General features: G+C 42.0%; 1 protein-coding gene across 2 annotated transcripts in view; it reads left to right on the top strand.

Annotated features, from left to right (window-relative positions):
- Positions 1–1,694, top strand: part of CSNK2A1 (casein kinase 2 alpha 1) — a 47,780-nt gene extending 46,086 nt beyond the window's left edge. For both annotated transcript variants that reach the window (XM_081033610.1, XM_081033611.1), the window contains exon 13: positions 318–1,694. In XM_081033610.1, the coding sequence (XP_080889736.1) occupies positions 318–433 (116 nt within the window). In that variant the 3' untranslated portion in view covers positions 434–1,694. The remainder of the gene's footprint in view (positions 1–317) is intronic.
- The last annotated feature ends 11,587 nt before the right edge of the window (positions 1,695–13,281 follow it).

The raw sequence follows: 13,281 nt of genomic DNA, 5'->3' as shown, positions 1-13,281 counted from the left end.
CGGACAGTGCTGCACTGGATGGGCAGGCTTGGGTTGGATCCGGGCATAGCTGCCACTTACTCGCTGTGTACTCGGAACAAACTGCTTAAACTCTCCAAGCATAATTTCTTTTTATCTGTCTCCTAAATTTATTAGAACTTGTCATTTTAATTTGTGAGTACTTAATTTGAAATTAGTTTAATTTATAAAAATCTGGCTAAGGAGATGCCTTCGATAAAAAGAATTACTGTGTCACCTTTGAGGTAGGTCCTATGAGAAACTGGTGACGGAGATTTCCGTGGTTGGTATCTGGCTCACTGTCGGCTGTTGTCTTTCAGGGATTTCTTCAGTGCCAACCCCTTCACCCCTTGGACCTCTGGCAGGCTCACCAGTGATTGCTGCTGCCAACCCCCTCGGGATGCCTGTTCCGGCTGCCGCCGGCGCTCAGCAGTAATGGCCCCTTCTGTCTCCTGACGCCTGAGCAGAGGTGGGGGAGTCTACTCTCTCCTTGATGCAGCTTGCGCCTGGCGGGGAGGGGTGAAATACTTAAGAAGCACCGTGTCTGAACCGTTGCTTGTGGATTTATAGTAGTTCAGTCATAAAAAAAAATTATAATAGGCTGATTTTCTTCTTTTTTTCTTTTTTTTTTTTTTTAACTCAAACTTTTCATAACTCAGGGGATTCCCTGAAAAATTACCTGCAGGTGGAATATTTCACGGACACATTTTTTTCCTCCCTTTCCAAATTTAATTTCTCATCACTAAAGAACAAAGATAACCCAGCCTCAATCCCAGCTGCTGCGTTTGGGTGGCATCTCTTCCTACGCCCACCATCACTCCCTCACCATCCCACACGCTGGGGATTTGTATCATGCTGTTCTCCAGAGATTACAAAAATGTAGCTTCTTGAAGGGAGGTGGGAAGGAAGGAAGAAGGGAGGACCCAATCTGTAAGAGCAGCGGCGTGTGGCGTGCTAATCACTCGCATCACTTCACTCGGGAAGTGCTCCATTGGGGCTGTCCTGGTGAATCTAGTGGAGATGTGTCTTAGTGACATGGAGATGCGGAAAGGCTACCCAAAGTGCAGACAGGTCCTGGAAACTTCTGTTCAGTATGAATCATGTCTTACTGACCTAACCCGAAATCCAGCTCACTTAGAAGTTTAGTTTCCGTTTAGTTTAAAATTTTAACAACCTTCCCTCCCAGGCTCCTTACCTTGGTCCTCTCCCCTTTCATCTCCCATCATGCTCTGTAGTTGGTAGGAGGGGGAAGGCAAAACCTTTTTCAGCTTTCTTTGACTTGGCCATTTTGAATTTAGTTAGTTACTGGGTATAACTTATTGCTTTTTACAAAAGAAGAATACATTGTATAGGTTTTATGCTAGCAACTCTTTAAGAGCTAATGGGAGATGTGGCCACAGTGTTTTATTTTAAGCTTTTACCTTCTTTTCCTCCTACCTTCCCTTTCTCTCACATGTCATCCAGTGAGAAGGACCTGCCCCTCTGTCTTGTAAAGGTATCTGAGAGGTAGGAGCAGAGCCACTGTCTCCAGTGAAACTGAAATGGTAGACCTGTAATTGTGGGAAAACTATAAGCTCTCTTGTTACAGCCCTGCCACCCCTTGCTGTGTGTATATATATAATACTTTGTCCTTCATATGTGAAAGATCCAGTGTTGGAATTCTTTGGTGTAAATAAACGTTTGGTTTTATTTATCAAGGTTAGATTTAAGTTCCCTGTGTAAAGGTCTCGCTGGGTGGGTGTCTCACGTTCACATCTGAGGGGCCTACAGCCCTGTACCATGAAGGCTTCCTAAGGCCCCCATTTTTATACACCCCTCGTTTGACCCATGGTACTGGGCAGGGCAGAGAGGCCTTAAAAAAAGCACCACAAGCCAAAGCGTCTCTGGGGATTAAGGATCCTTTGCCATAAAACTCATTTTGTCTCAGCAGTGCAGGGATTGGGGATGGAAAAAGTCACCAGTTTTTGTGTGTTTGTGTAAAGTGGGTTTTCCACTGTAATCCAACCACCTAAGTTTATCAGGTGCTTCACTGAGGAAGCCTAGTTTTTTAAGCACAATAGCAAAACCATCAGCTCTGTATTTTCTCCTGTTACTTCATTACAGTAGCTGCTTGTGGGGACTAGGAAAAATTCTTCCAACATGATTTAAGGCCTAAAGTCTTAGTTCCCCATTCTCCTACCTTTATAGATTCATAAGCCTTTCTCACCTGGGCGTCATAGATAAACATAATTATTTGAGGAGTTGAATTTAATGAATTTAACTAACTTTGTAACCAGTCTTAGCTCTAGTAACTTTATCAAGGTGATGGCTTTAGTGAATATAATGGTGAACTTTAGAGGAAGCTAAAGCCTCCTTTTATGCTTCTCAACCATAGGGAGAACATTCTGCCCGTGTGGCAGGCTGATGTTCTTCCGTGTGGCCACTTACAGTGGATATTTATTGTTCTTGACCCTTTTATGCCCCAGAATGCTCTGGAGGTTACCATGTTGACCTTGTGCAGAAGCTAAAAGCACCGGATGTGCCAGAGATGCAATTTGTGATTACGTTTGCACTGGATTGTGATTTGAACAGGACACTTATGACTAATAAATTCTTTCTTTTAAGGTGGGGAGGAGGGTTGTAAATCAAGGCTTCATTCATATCCTGCCCTTGTAGCTCAGAGAATCTAGGCATAGCCGAGGCTGATGTGGGGAGCTGCAGACAGCTGGACTTCCTAAAAAGCATCAGATCTTGCAAGAAACTGAAAGTGAATGCAGAGGACTCTGAGAAGCCACCCAAGAGCCTTTAAAAGAAATCGAAGTTTTTAAAATGCTACTTAAGGAGTCACTGCAGAAGCAAGGGAATAAAAGACCCAACTGGGTGGGTGGGGGGGGCAAGGGTTTACAGAGTAACAACTTCTGTGTTGTTGTAAATTACCTCATCTGTATACCTTGTATTGGGACACTATTTCTCAGCACTACCTGTGTCTGCATTGATCAGATGGCAGGAAATGGAATGCCAATATAAGACAGTTGTGTTGGCAATTACTCTGAAAAGTTTTTTAAATATTTTTTAACTTTGTTTGAATTGGCCCTCACCCGTTTTTTTTAAGTCTGAAGTCAGAAGTTCCCCCTTCCCTCCTTGATTTATTGGTTGTAATTGTATTGTAATTGATAATAACTAAAACATAACTGTGCTGGGAAGAAGTTGTGCCATGAAGGTCTTTAATTTTTTTTTTTTAAATAAAAACATTTAAACAAATGAAATGTCCCTGCAGCCTGAGCAGTATGCTTCTCCAACCGACACCGTGTGATAGATGGCTTAGTTCTCACCTGCTTTGAATTAATCCAGAGTGGACAGAGATGTGAAGTGGGGTGGCCAAGACAGTTGAGGATCACTGACACCTGGGACTTGTTGACTTCGAGATGCAGTGAAGCGAGCGTGATGTTACCAAACAGGATTGGTTTCATTCCTGCCCTGCCACGGGCTTGGCGACTTGGCAAGTGACCTAACTTCTGAATCGGTTGCATCATCTATAAAATGGGGCCACTGCTTCCTTGGGATTGAATGAGAGTAAATGTCAAGTGTGTTTGCCCTATTATGCCCTTGATAAACCTAATTCTGTTGGCCCCCTGGTTTGGAGGATTAGTTCTTGGTCCTGACTTGGCTGGTAATTCATTATACAATCTCTCCTATGGCCCTCTCGGGACCTATGTATGTTCAGTCAGGGGGAGTTGTCTTCTGAGTTCCTTTTCAGCTCTGACATTGATTTTAGAAAGTTTGGGTGGTGGTTAAATGATAAGGTCGGTGGAGACCTTATCAGATGAGGTTTAATGAGCCTTTGGTGAAATTATAAGTGACTGAAGGCTAAGCAGAGTTTGGGTGGTGGTTAAATGATAAGGTCGGTGGACAGCTTGTTCACAGCAGAAAAGACCAGTATTCGGAGGTTGGCAGTAAGCCCTGTGGGAAGTCAGCCTTGGAGATACCCCCAGCCCTGGAAGCAACTTGGCAAAGTCGGTGACTGGAATGAAGGTATGCTGGTGAGCTTATGGGAACATATTTGGCAGCATAAATAGAAACTATCAAGAGGGCTGGTAAAAGGTGAAACTGGGTTTTCTTGCTTATCAGTGCCAAATGAGTAAATTCTATGAAAGTATATACTTGGAATTGCCATTCTTTCTCATTTAATTACAGTTTTCAAAAATTAAAATCCAGAAATGATATTATCCCAAATTCTTAGTTTCCTTTAAATTTTCACTGCGTACTATTTTATGGCATCTACGTGATATTAATATTGGGACTTGAGAAGTGGGATTTAGATAAAAGGAACCATTGTGTAATATCTTGTATCTGAAATGTGTGTCTACCTTACATGAACTTGAGTTTCTAACATTTATTCCCACTTTATACATGAGAGGGATAGGAAGATTAAGTTGTTGTGGGCCTGTTAGAGACAGGAATATATTTTGTAAAATTAGATCTTCAGGATATGGCTAATTACTGTAGCCCTAAAGTAGAGAAAATTGGACATTGTTGACATACTTGGGAATTGTACTTTTTTCTCAGTCTTTAAATTTCATCTTGTTTCACCGGTTGTCGAGTGTGCTTATAATTAAAACTGACAGTTTGAGCATCTCTTGAAAAATCTAGTTTTGTCACCACTGCCGAGAGATTCCCACCAGCAAATTCTCTCCCAAGATTAGAATTGGGTTTTAGTAGTTGTTGTTTAATCATTAGTCTTCGCCTGCCTCCCTGCTGGTAATTCCTCTTCCCTTGTACCTCAGCTTTGGGGACTGTGGCTGCTCGTCGGTGACATGCATGCTAGAGACGCTGTCTTCCCAGGGCCTTGTCCTGCTTGAAGAAAAAGACAAAAGGCTTTGAAGTAAAGTGCTTCCCAGTTCCCTCCTCAAAATGGGTCTAAAAACCTTGATCTTAGCTGAAGCTCCACCCTATCTAAAGTCACCTCTCTCTGCTTCCCCCACTGCCATCACTAACTCCCTCTTGCCCTTTTTTCTAAATACCGGAACTTTTGTCGTGTGAATTTGTTTTATTGGTCTCCCCACCCCCCCACCCCGCGTGTAAACTCCCTGCTGAGTTTATGTATCTTACTAATCTGTGCATCCTTATAAAAACCTTTTTTTTTTAAAGTAGGCCAGTATCCCTCGGGATTGAAAATTAAATGGAGTAGCACAAGGACAATGCTTAGCACCACACCAGATTCATAATAGAGGCCTGATAAAGGTAATTTTATCCTTCACTCCCATTTCCACCTTCCCCCTCCCCACCACACAATAAGTTAATGAAAGTATGGTTGCATAAAGAGCATCTCAAGATCACAAGAACTTTGCCCTTAGGTTTGCAACTGTAATTACAAGGCATAAGCCCCCAGACTGAATTAACATGCTAAGAAAATGTTTGTTTAATGAGCCTTTGGTGAAATTATAAGTGACTGAAGGCTAAGCAATGATCCTGACCGATTTAGTATAGACCGAGATGCTAAAATACCTCTGCTTTCCACCACTTGTATATAATACGAAATTCAGACTATTCTCCAAGTAGAACAGACATATAGAGGGTGTCACAAGAAGAATCTGTTCCTGGAGTCAGTCCTAATATAGACAAGTACTTTCTAGATTTGATAACCTTACTGTGACTCTGTGCTGAATTTAACCATTTCAGAGAAGCAACCTGTTAAAACTGCAATGTCCTGGTGTTCCAATCAGAGGTCTATCTGGCTGTCTGTTTTTGGATCAGTTACTTAACCTCATTGAATCTTCACAAGTGACTTAAATTATTATTGTAAAACATTTTAGACATGTACCAAGTTATAAAGAAGTTGTAACACACTCTTGAACCTACTGCCCAAATTAAATCTACCAATACAGATGAAGCCCCTTTGTCCTTTCCTGATCATGTCTTCTTTTCCTCCCTGCCACAGAGATCCTCACATTTCATCTTAAAATTGGGGTGTAAACACCTGTTCTGTAGGATGGTTGTTCAGATTAGATGATAAATATTTGGAAAATACCCAGCAAAGTGTCTGACATAGAGTAGAGTTAGACTAAATGTTCATTTCCACTCTGAATCGTGTAGTGCAAATTATGTGCAGAAAAAGGTCACATCTACAAGGATGCTATAGATTTGTACATTTATTCTTACAATTTTACAGTAGATGGCAGTCAAGTGTCTTGTTCTAAAAGGGAAAAAAATCCATGCATTAAATATGACAGGTTTTCGGGGGGGGGCGGCTGGTTAGCTCAGCTGGTTAGAACACGGTGCTCTTAGCGACAAGGTTGCCGGTTCGATCACCACATGGGCCACTGAGCTGCGCCCTCCACAACTAGATGGAAACAACTACTTGACTTGGAGCTGATGGGTCCTGGAAAAACACACACACATACATACATACATATATACATACATAGTTTTTAAAAAAATGATAGGTTTTCAACAGATGCAAGTTTCTAATTTACATTGCCCTGTTCCCACTCCCACTTTTCCTCTAAGATCCTATCACTCTGTCTCCTCTAAATTTTTAATTTCTCTACTAAAAGCCAACAACTTTTGCACTGTAGCAAATTACAATCTGGATTTGCCTTCCTGTAGCCATAATTACCAGGGGTTCTTAGTGGCCTCCATGTAAGAAGCTCTCCCCCAGGTACTTCTAGATGGGAGTTTATAGGATGGCTAATCTGTTTCTTGGGGAAATTCCTGAGGGGATTGGGTATTTCTGAGTCAGCTTCATTCTTGCATCACCTGTTTGGCAGCATTTTCTTGGCTCCTCTAATGAGAAAGGAAAAACAGCAGCATTTGGTAACTGGCTTCCAGATCCCATTCTGTGAGTCAGAGTCAAACGTTTGTAGACTTCATCTAGAAAGGCAGGACCTTATTCTGTGTTGAGCAGTTCTGGTAACTCCACAGTGAACACCCTATGAAGAAGTCCAGATACCCACAGCTCTCCACACTCTGGTGTACATCTCTCATTCTGGTCACTCAGCTTCATCTCAGACCAGGGTTCCTTATGCATTCACCTTGAATGGTCTTTTCAGAGTTAATTTGTTTATATAAGATGCCCTTCAACAAACATTCATTGGTGTCTACGAGCCTGGTCCTATGCTAAAAACACTGGAGATAGAGATGAGACACAGGACCGTGGGAAAATGCGTTCTTTTCAAATAGAAAAGCAGGAAACTAAACTGTATATGAGGTAATTTCAACTGTGTAAAAAAATTAAGCTCCTCAGGAAAAAATCAGATTGCCAGTCAACATGATAGACTGATCTAACTAATGTCAGTATGTACCTCCTGTTCCAAACATGTGAGGATGCTGCCTAACAATTTATTTACTTTTAAATAGCCAATTTCCAAGATAATAATGTCAGTTCCCAGGTGGCAGAAAGGAAGACAATTCATCCTGAAGGTAAGTGGATATTGAAGTCACAGTGGATATAATAGATGGGCCTTAGGGGCTAGGGTTTGAATGACCCCGGAGAGCTAGGAGACAACCTCAGGACCATAACTGTAGTTGTCTGGGAGTTGAGGTTAAGCTGGATGGCACAGAAAAACTCAATAGGAAGAAAGGCCTGAACTTGGGGCAGGGAAAATGGTCAGGAAAGCCTTCCCAGCGGAGGGGCTGATAGGGCTGGCTGGGAAGAAGCCTGCTCTTAGCAACTTTGAGCTATCAGGGCCAGCACCTGGGATAAGAACCCATGTCTTCTGGCTCAGTTCTGCTTCCTGGACTGTCTTTGTATGGCTGTGCTGCCAGGAATCTATCCAGGTTTCTAACCAGTCATTATAGTTAAACTTTTTCTTTCACTTGCTTTTGTTCTCTGGTCCTTTCAACAAAAAGATTTATCTTCACACGGATCTTTAGGTCAACTGTAGATTGGTTAACCGATCTAAACTGGGTTCAGCCAAGCACCTCTTCTCCAGGTTGAGGATTGGCTGGGCTAGACTTCTAGGGCTGGGAAACTGTTGATTGGACTCAGGTTTGCTCCATATGGCTCCTCTGGGTCCCATGCTAAAGTCACAACAGGCACCCAGGGCATGTTTCATGGTGGATTGCTGGAGAACAAGAGGCCAAATGAAGTCATACAAACAAATATTTGAAGAAATAAAGGTTAGGAATTTTCCAAAATGGAAAACACCATGCCACAGATCCAAGAAGCTCAAAGAACACAAAGCAGAATAAATTATGCACACAACTAGGCATATCATATTCAAAAGGCTAAAAGAAAAAAATGTTGCAGGTAGCCCAGAGAATAAAGTGACACGTTACAGAGGAAGCTAAGAATTACCAGAAATCATGCAAGCTAGAAGACAATGGAGTGACTTTAGTGCTGAGGAAAAAAAACTGTCAACCCAGAATCCTGTACCTAGTGAAAATATCTTTCAAAGTGAAGGAGAAATGAAGTCTCAGACAAAGAAAAACTGGAGAAATACATTGCCAGAAGACTTACAAGAAATGTTGAAGTTCTTCAGGCAGAAGGAATATGGTACCAAACAAATTTAGATCTATACAACAAAATTAAGAATACTGGAGGGGTGGCAGGATGGCTCAGTTGGTTAGAGCGCGAGCTCTTAACAAGGTTGCACGTTCAACTCCTACATGGTATGGGGGGTTGCACCCCCTGCAACTAAAGATTGAAAACAGCAACTGGACTTGGAGCTGAGCTGCCCCCTCCACAACTAGATTGAAGGACAATGACTTGGAGCTGATGAGCCCTGGAGAAACACTGTTCCCCAATATTCCCCAATTTAAAAAATGAATACTGGAAATGGAATAAATGAAGAAAAATCTTTTAACTACCTTAAAAAGTAACAATTCAGTTTTGTGTGTCGTGATCTCTATTGCAACCACTCAACTCTACTGTTGTAGAATGAAAGCAGTCTTAGACGATAGGTAAATGAGAGTATGGCTTTGTTTCAATAAAACTTTATGGAGTGAAATTAGAATTACAGTTTCTATGTGCCACTAATCTACTTTTGATTTTTTCCCCCAATCATTTAAAATTGTAAAAGCCATTCTTAGCTGATGGGCCATACAAAATCAGTCATCAGGCTGGTTTTGGCTTGTGAATGGGCCATCCTTTGCTAACCCCTGGTCTAAAGCAAAAATATTAGCAGTGAGTTGTGTATTTATAGCTTATGGGTAAATGAACTGTATAATCATATAATGAAATGTGAGCAATAAACAGAATTAATACATGTAACAACATGGATTAATATTAAAATTGTACCGACTGAAAGCTATTCTAAAAAGACTACATACTGTATGATTCCATCCATATAAAGTTCTAGGAAGTACAAACTAGCGACAAAATGCAGTCACATCGTTGTTGTCTGCAAGTGTTGGGTGAGGCAAGCAGTGAGAGAAGGGGGAAGAGAAGGAATTTAAGAATAAAGTGTATGACAGCATGAAGAACAGAAGGAAGGAAATGGGAATCTTTTGTAAGGTCTTTAGACTTAACTATGTATGAAGCAGCGTATTGTTTGAAGACAAACTGGTTAAAGATGGCGTGTTGTAAATTTGAGAGCGATCAATCTCTTCTACCTCTTTCCCACTCAGTCCCAGGGTTTTGGACAGAATTCCACCCCTGGCTCAATAGTGGAGCATAAGACTCAGGCCTAACCAGTCAGCACATGGTGGCCTCAGACTGGTTCAGGCTTGGGCAGGTGACACAGTCAGCCAATGAGACATGTAAAGACTTTTCTTGGAAATGCAGGGGGCAAAGACTATTCACCTGTATTTCACAGGGTCAGATATAGAAAGTATGGTGAGACCTGGAGCTGTCAGGGTCATGTTATGACTCCAAGGCCTGTGGGAGAATTCAGTCAACATGAAGAGGTGGGCAGCTGAGGGCATGAAGACGGGCAAAAGCTTTTCAGTTATGTGAGCCAATAAATCTTTCAGCTTCTTTGGGGTGAGATTTCCAGTCACTTGCTGTGTAACAAAATACCACAAATTTGATTGTCTCGGTTTCTGTGGTTCACGTACCCCAAGTGTGGGTTAGCCAGGTCCTTTGCTCAAGGTCTCACCAGGCTAAAATCAAGTTGTCAGCCAAGGCTGTGATCTCAACTGAAGTTCCGTATCCCCTTCTAAGCTTACTGTTGGCCCAATTCAGTTCCTTTTGGTGTAGGGCTGAGGCCCTCCACTCCTACAGGCTGCCCACCTCTCCCTGCCATGGGGCCTCCACAACATGGAGGTTCACTTCTTGGAGGCCACCAGGAGAAGGTCTCTGCTGCTTTGAATTTCTTCAGGGAAGGCCTGCACCTTCTTTTGAAGGACTCACCTGATTAGGTCTACCCAGGCCAGTCTCCCTTTTGACTGCTTCAAAGTCAGCAGATGAGGGACCGTCATTACATCTACAGAATCCCTTCATCTCTTGCCTTTAATATCACCTAATCACAAGAGTGAAATCCCATCATATTGCCAAGTGCTGCCCACATTCAAGGAGAAGGGATTATGCAGGCAAGTACACCATAGAGCGGAAAGATTGAGGACCATCTTAGAATTCCGCCTACCACAGACCTCACATACCCCTGTTTCTGGGATTTTCCATGTCTCCCAGACTTACAGGTTGTGCCGACTCACCTCTATTCACTTAGCCTTACTTGTCTCCTCCATTAGGATCTTAATTCAACATTTGTCACTACTTCCCAGCTCACAGCCTGGCATGGGTTTTGTGCTTCATAAACCTTTGCTGTATTGGACTTGAATTCCAGTCCAGACTCGAGTATGGTTTATGGGGTCTTGCCTGACCTGCCCCAGCACACTTCTCTGCCCTCACTAGTGTCAAAGTCCACTTTCTCTTTTGGACTGCTGTAAGAACACTAAAGCACTTCCAGTCTCTAGACTGATTTGCTTTTGTTTAGCTTCACAACAGTGCCTGTGTTATTTCCTCAGCCGAGAATGCTCTTCCCGACATCAACTGATTGACTGCTACCCTCCTTCTATGTAAGCTTAGAAGTCACTACCCCAGGAAATTTTCCTTCATCATCCTCTCCTGCCCCTACATGTGGTTGGTGCTCCTCTTTGGACTTCTACAAACCTCTAAGCTTCTTCCCCCTTTCCTAGTACTCATCACCTTTTGTAAGTTGAAGAGGCCATCTCCCCTACCAACCCGAGCTGTCCTGGAGAGTAGAGAATAAATAAAGCATTATGTTGTGTCTTAGCACAGGCCTGGTCTGTGTAAGGACCATGAATATTTGTTGAGCAAACAAATGGATTCAGTAATCTCCATGTTTGTGATTGGGAGTTTTACAAGATATTTATGCTTCCTGGTGTTCTTGGCCCCATGGCAGACAAGCCCAGCAGGCTCGTACTCACCTACAGGCTCCAAGCCCAGGCCACAGGGCAATGAACGTGACCATCACAATGCTCAAATCATAGGCTTATTTCTATTGACCCAGGAAGACTTCCTTAAAATTTTCATCTGCCACCTAGAGCTCTTTTCAAATACAGTGGGCATGAGGAATTACGAGGCAAAATGCCTGGCATTCCTGATCATGTTGACATTTAGAACTCCATACTGCAATTAGGCAATGTGCTGCCCAGAAGATGGGGAATCAGCCTGGGACAGGAATTGGTTATCTCCATCGGACACATTGTTCATCTTCCTGAGCACTTGGCAGTAGCTTGAGTCTCTCTTTTCCTTGAGAGCCAGCCACTTACTTGTTTTATGGAGGAAGAGAGCTGGCCCAAGCCTCACAATGACCACTCACTGTTTAGTCCTAGAGTTGTGATGGTGGGGAGGCGAGCAGATCACTGTCCCATCACTACCACAGGCAAGAATCTAGCTGGCACACCAGCCAGCACAGTAACAGAAGGGAATAAATATCCCAGATTGATGGAGCATATTACTCCCATATTGGGATGACAGTTCTTTCTTCAAGGCAATCAGCATCCTTTAACCTCAACTATGATTTAGAATAAAGACTAGAAATGTTTCAAACTCTCAGTGCTAATACTTTTGCATTAAGCGATCTATGAGGTGTGATCATAAAAATATGGTGAATGTTTAAATTAAAAAATTATTATAGTAAAAGAGGCATTGCCATTAATCCTCCTCAAAATGCTTCCCCTCACTTCAAACACACTTATCCCATCATTCTTGCCACTTTGAAGCAGTTCTGGAAGTCCTCTTTCATAAGTGTCTTTAGTTGTGCTGTCGTGTCCGCCTTGATACTATGAATTGATTCAAAATGTTTGCCTTTCATGGTCATTTTGACTTTGAGGAAGAACCAGAAGTCGCCCGGTGCCAGATCCAGTGAATAAGGCAGATGAGGACACGCCATAATGTTTTTGTTTGACAGAAATTGCCGTACCAGAAGCAATGTGTGACATGGAGCCTTTCCGTTGTGATCACAAAATACAGTGAATGCTGCTGCTGAGTGCCATCAAAAGGAAAGGCAGGATCTTCATTCAATATGGGAAGCAGCACATCGAACCCTAGTAATGGTGTGTGACAAGTTTCAACTTGTTCGGTGCAGTCAGTCGGGTGTGAGCTCCGGTTGAGAGAAGGTGTGTATTAAAGTGTGCCCTAAATCATCCTCCATCATGACAATGCTCCGTGTCACACATCGCTTCTGGTATATGGCAATTTCTGTCAAAAACATTAAGGTGTGTCCTCATCCACCTGACTCACCGGATCTGGCACCAAGTGACTTCTGGCTCTTTTCCCAAAGTCAAAATGATTTGGGACATCGAGGCAGCCACGACAGCGCAACTAAAGACATAAAAGAGGACTTCCAGAACTGCTTCAGAAAGTGGCAAGAACGAGGGGATAAGTGTGTTCGAAGAGAGGTGGAGTATATTGAGGGAGATTAATGGCAATGTGTCTTTTACTGTACTAAATTTTATTTAAACATTCACCATATTTGATCACACCTTGTATATAAATGTGATCCTTTAAATTCTTACATATATTTAAGATAATTTTGAGAATTCTAACAGATTCTTGCAGTACTAATTACAAATGTATATTTGAATAATAGATTTAGACTTGTGATTTTAAGTTGAAGTCTTATTAAATTTGTATTGATGTTTGAAAATTCATGACTCAACATATTTATAAGTTTATTTCATTTACAGGAATTACACAAGGACTCAAAGTTTTGTTAGAAAATTGTGGTACTTAAGAAAAGGAAAGTGAATTATTAAATTTATAAATGCAGTTTCGAATCTTCAATTCCTTCGAATCTTCAAAGGAATTTAATTAACCAATTTTATTAATGGGACCAAAGAAGTGACTGTTAAAATCTACTGGATTTATGAATGGAATTGTAAAATTTGTCAGTTGGAATT

This window comes from Rhinolophus hipposideros, assembly GCF_964194185.1.
Source record: "Rhinolophus hipposideros genome assembly, chromosome: 22".
Classification (NCBI taxonomy): Eukaryota; Metazoa; Chordata; class Mammalia; order Chiroptera; family Rhinolophidae; genus Rhinolophus; species Rhinolophus hipposideros.
This window is presented reverse-complemented; position numbering and strand designations above follow the sequence as displayed.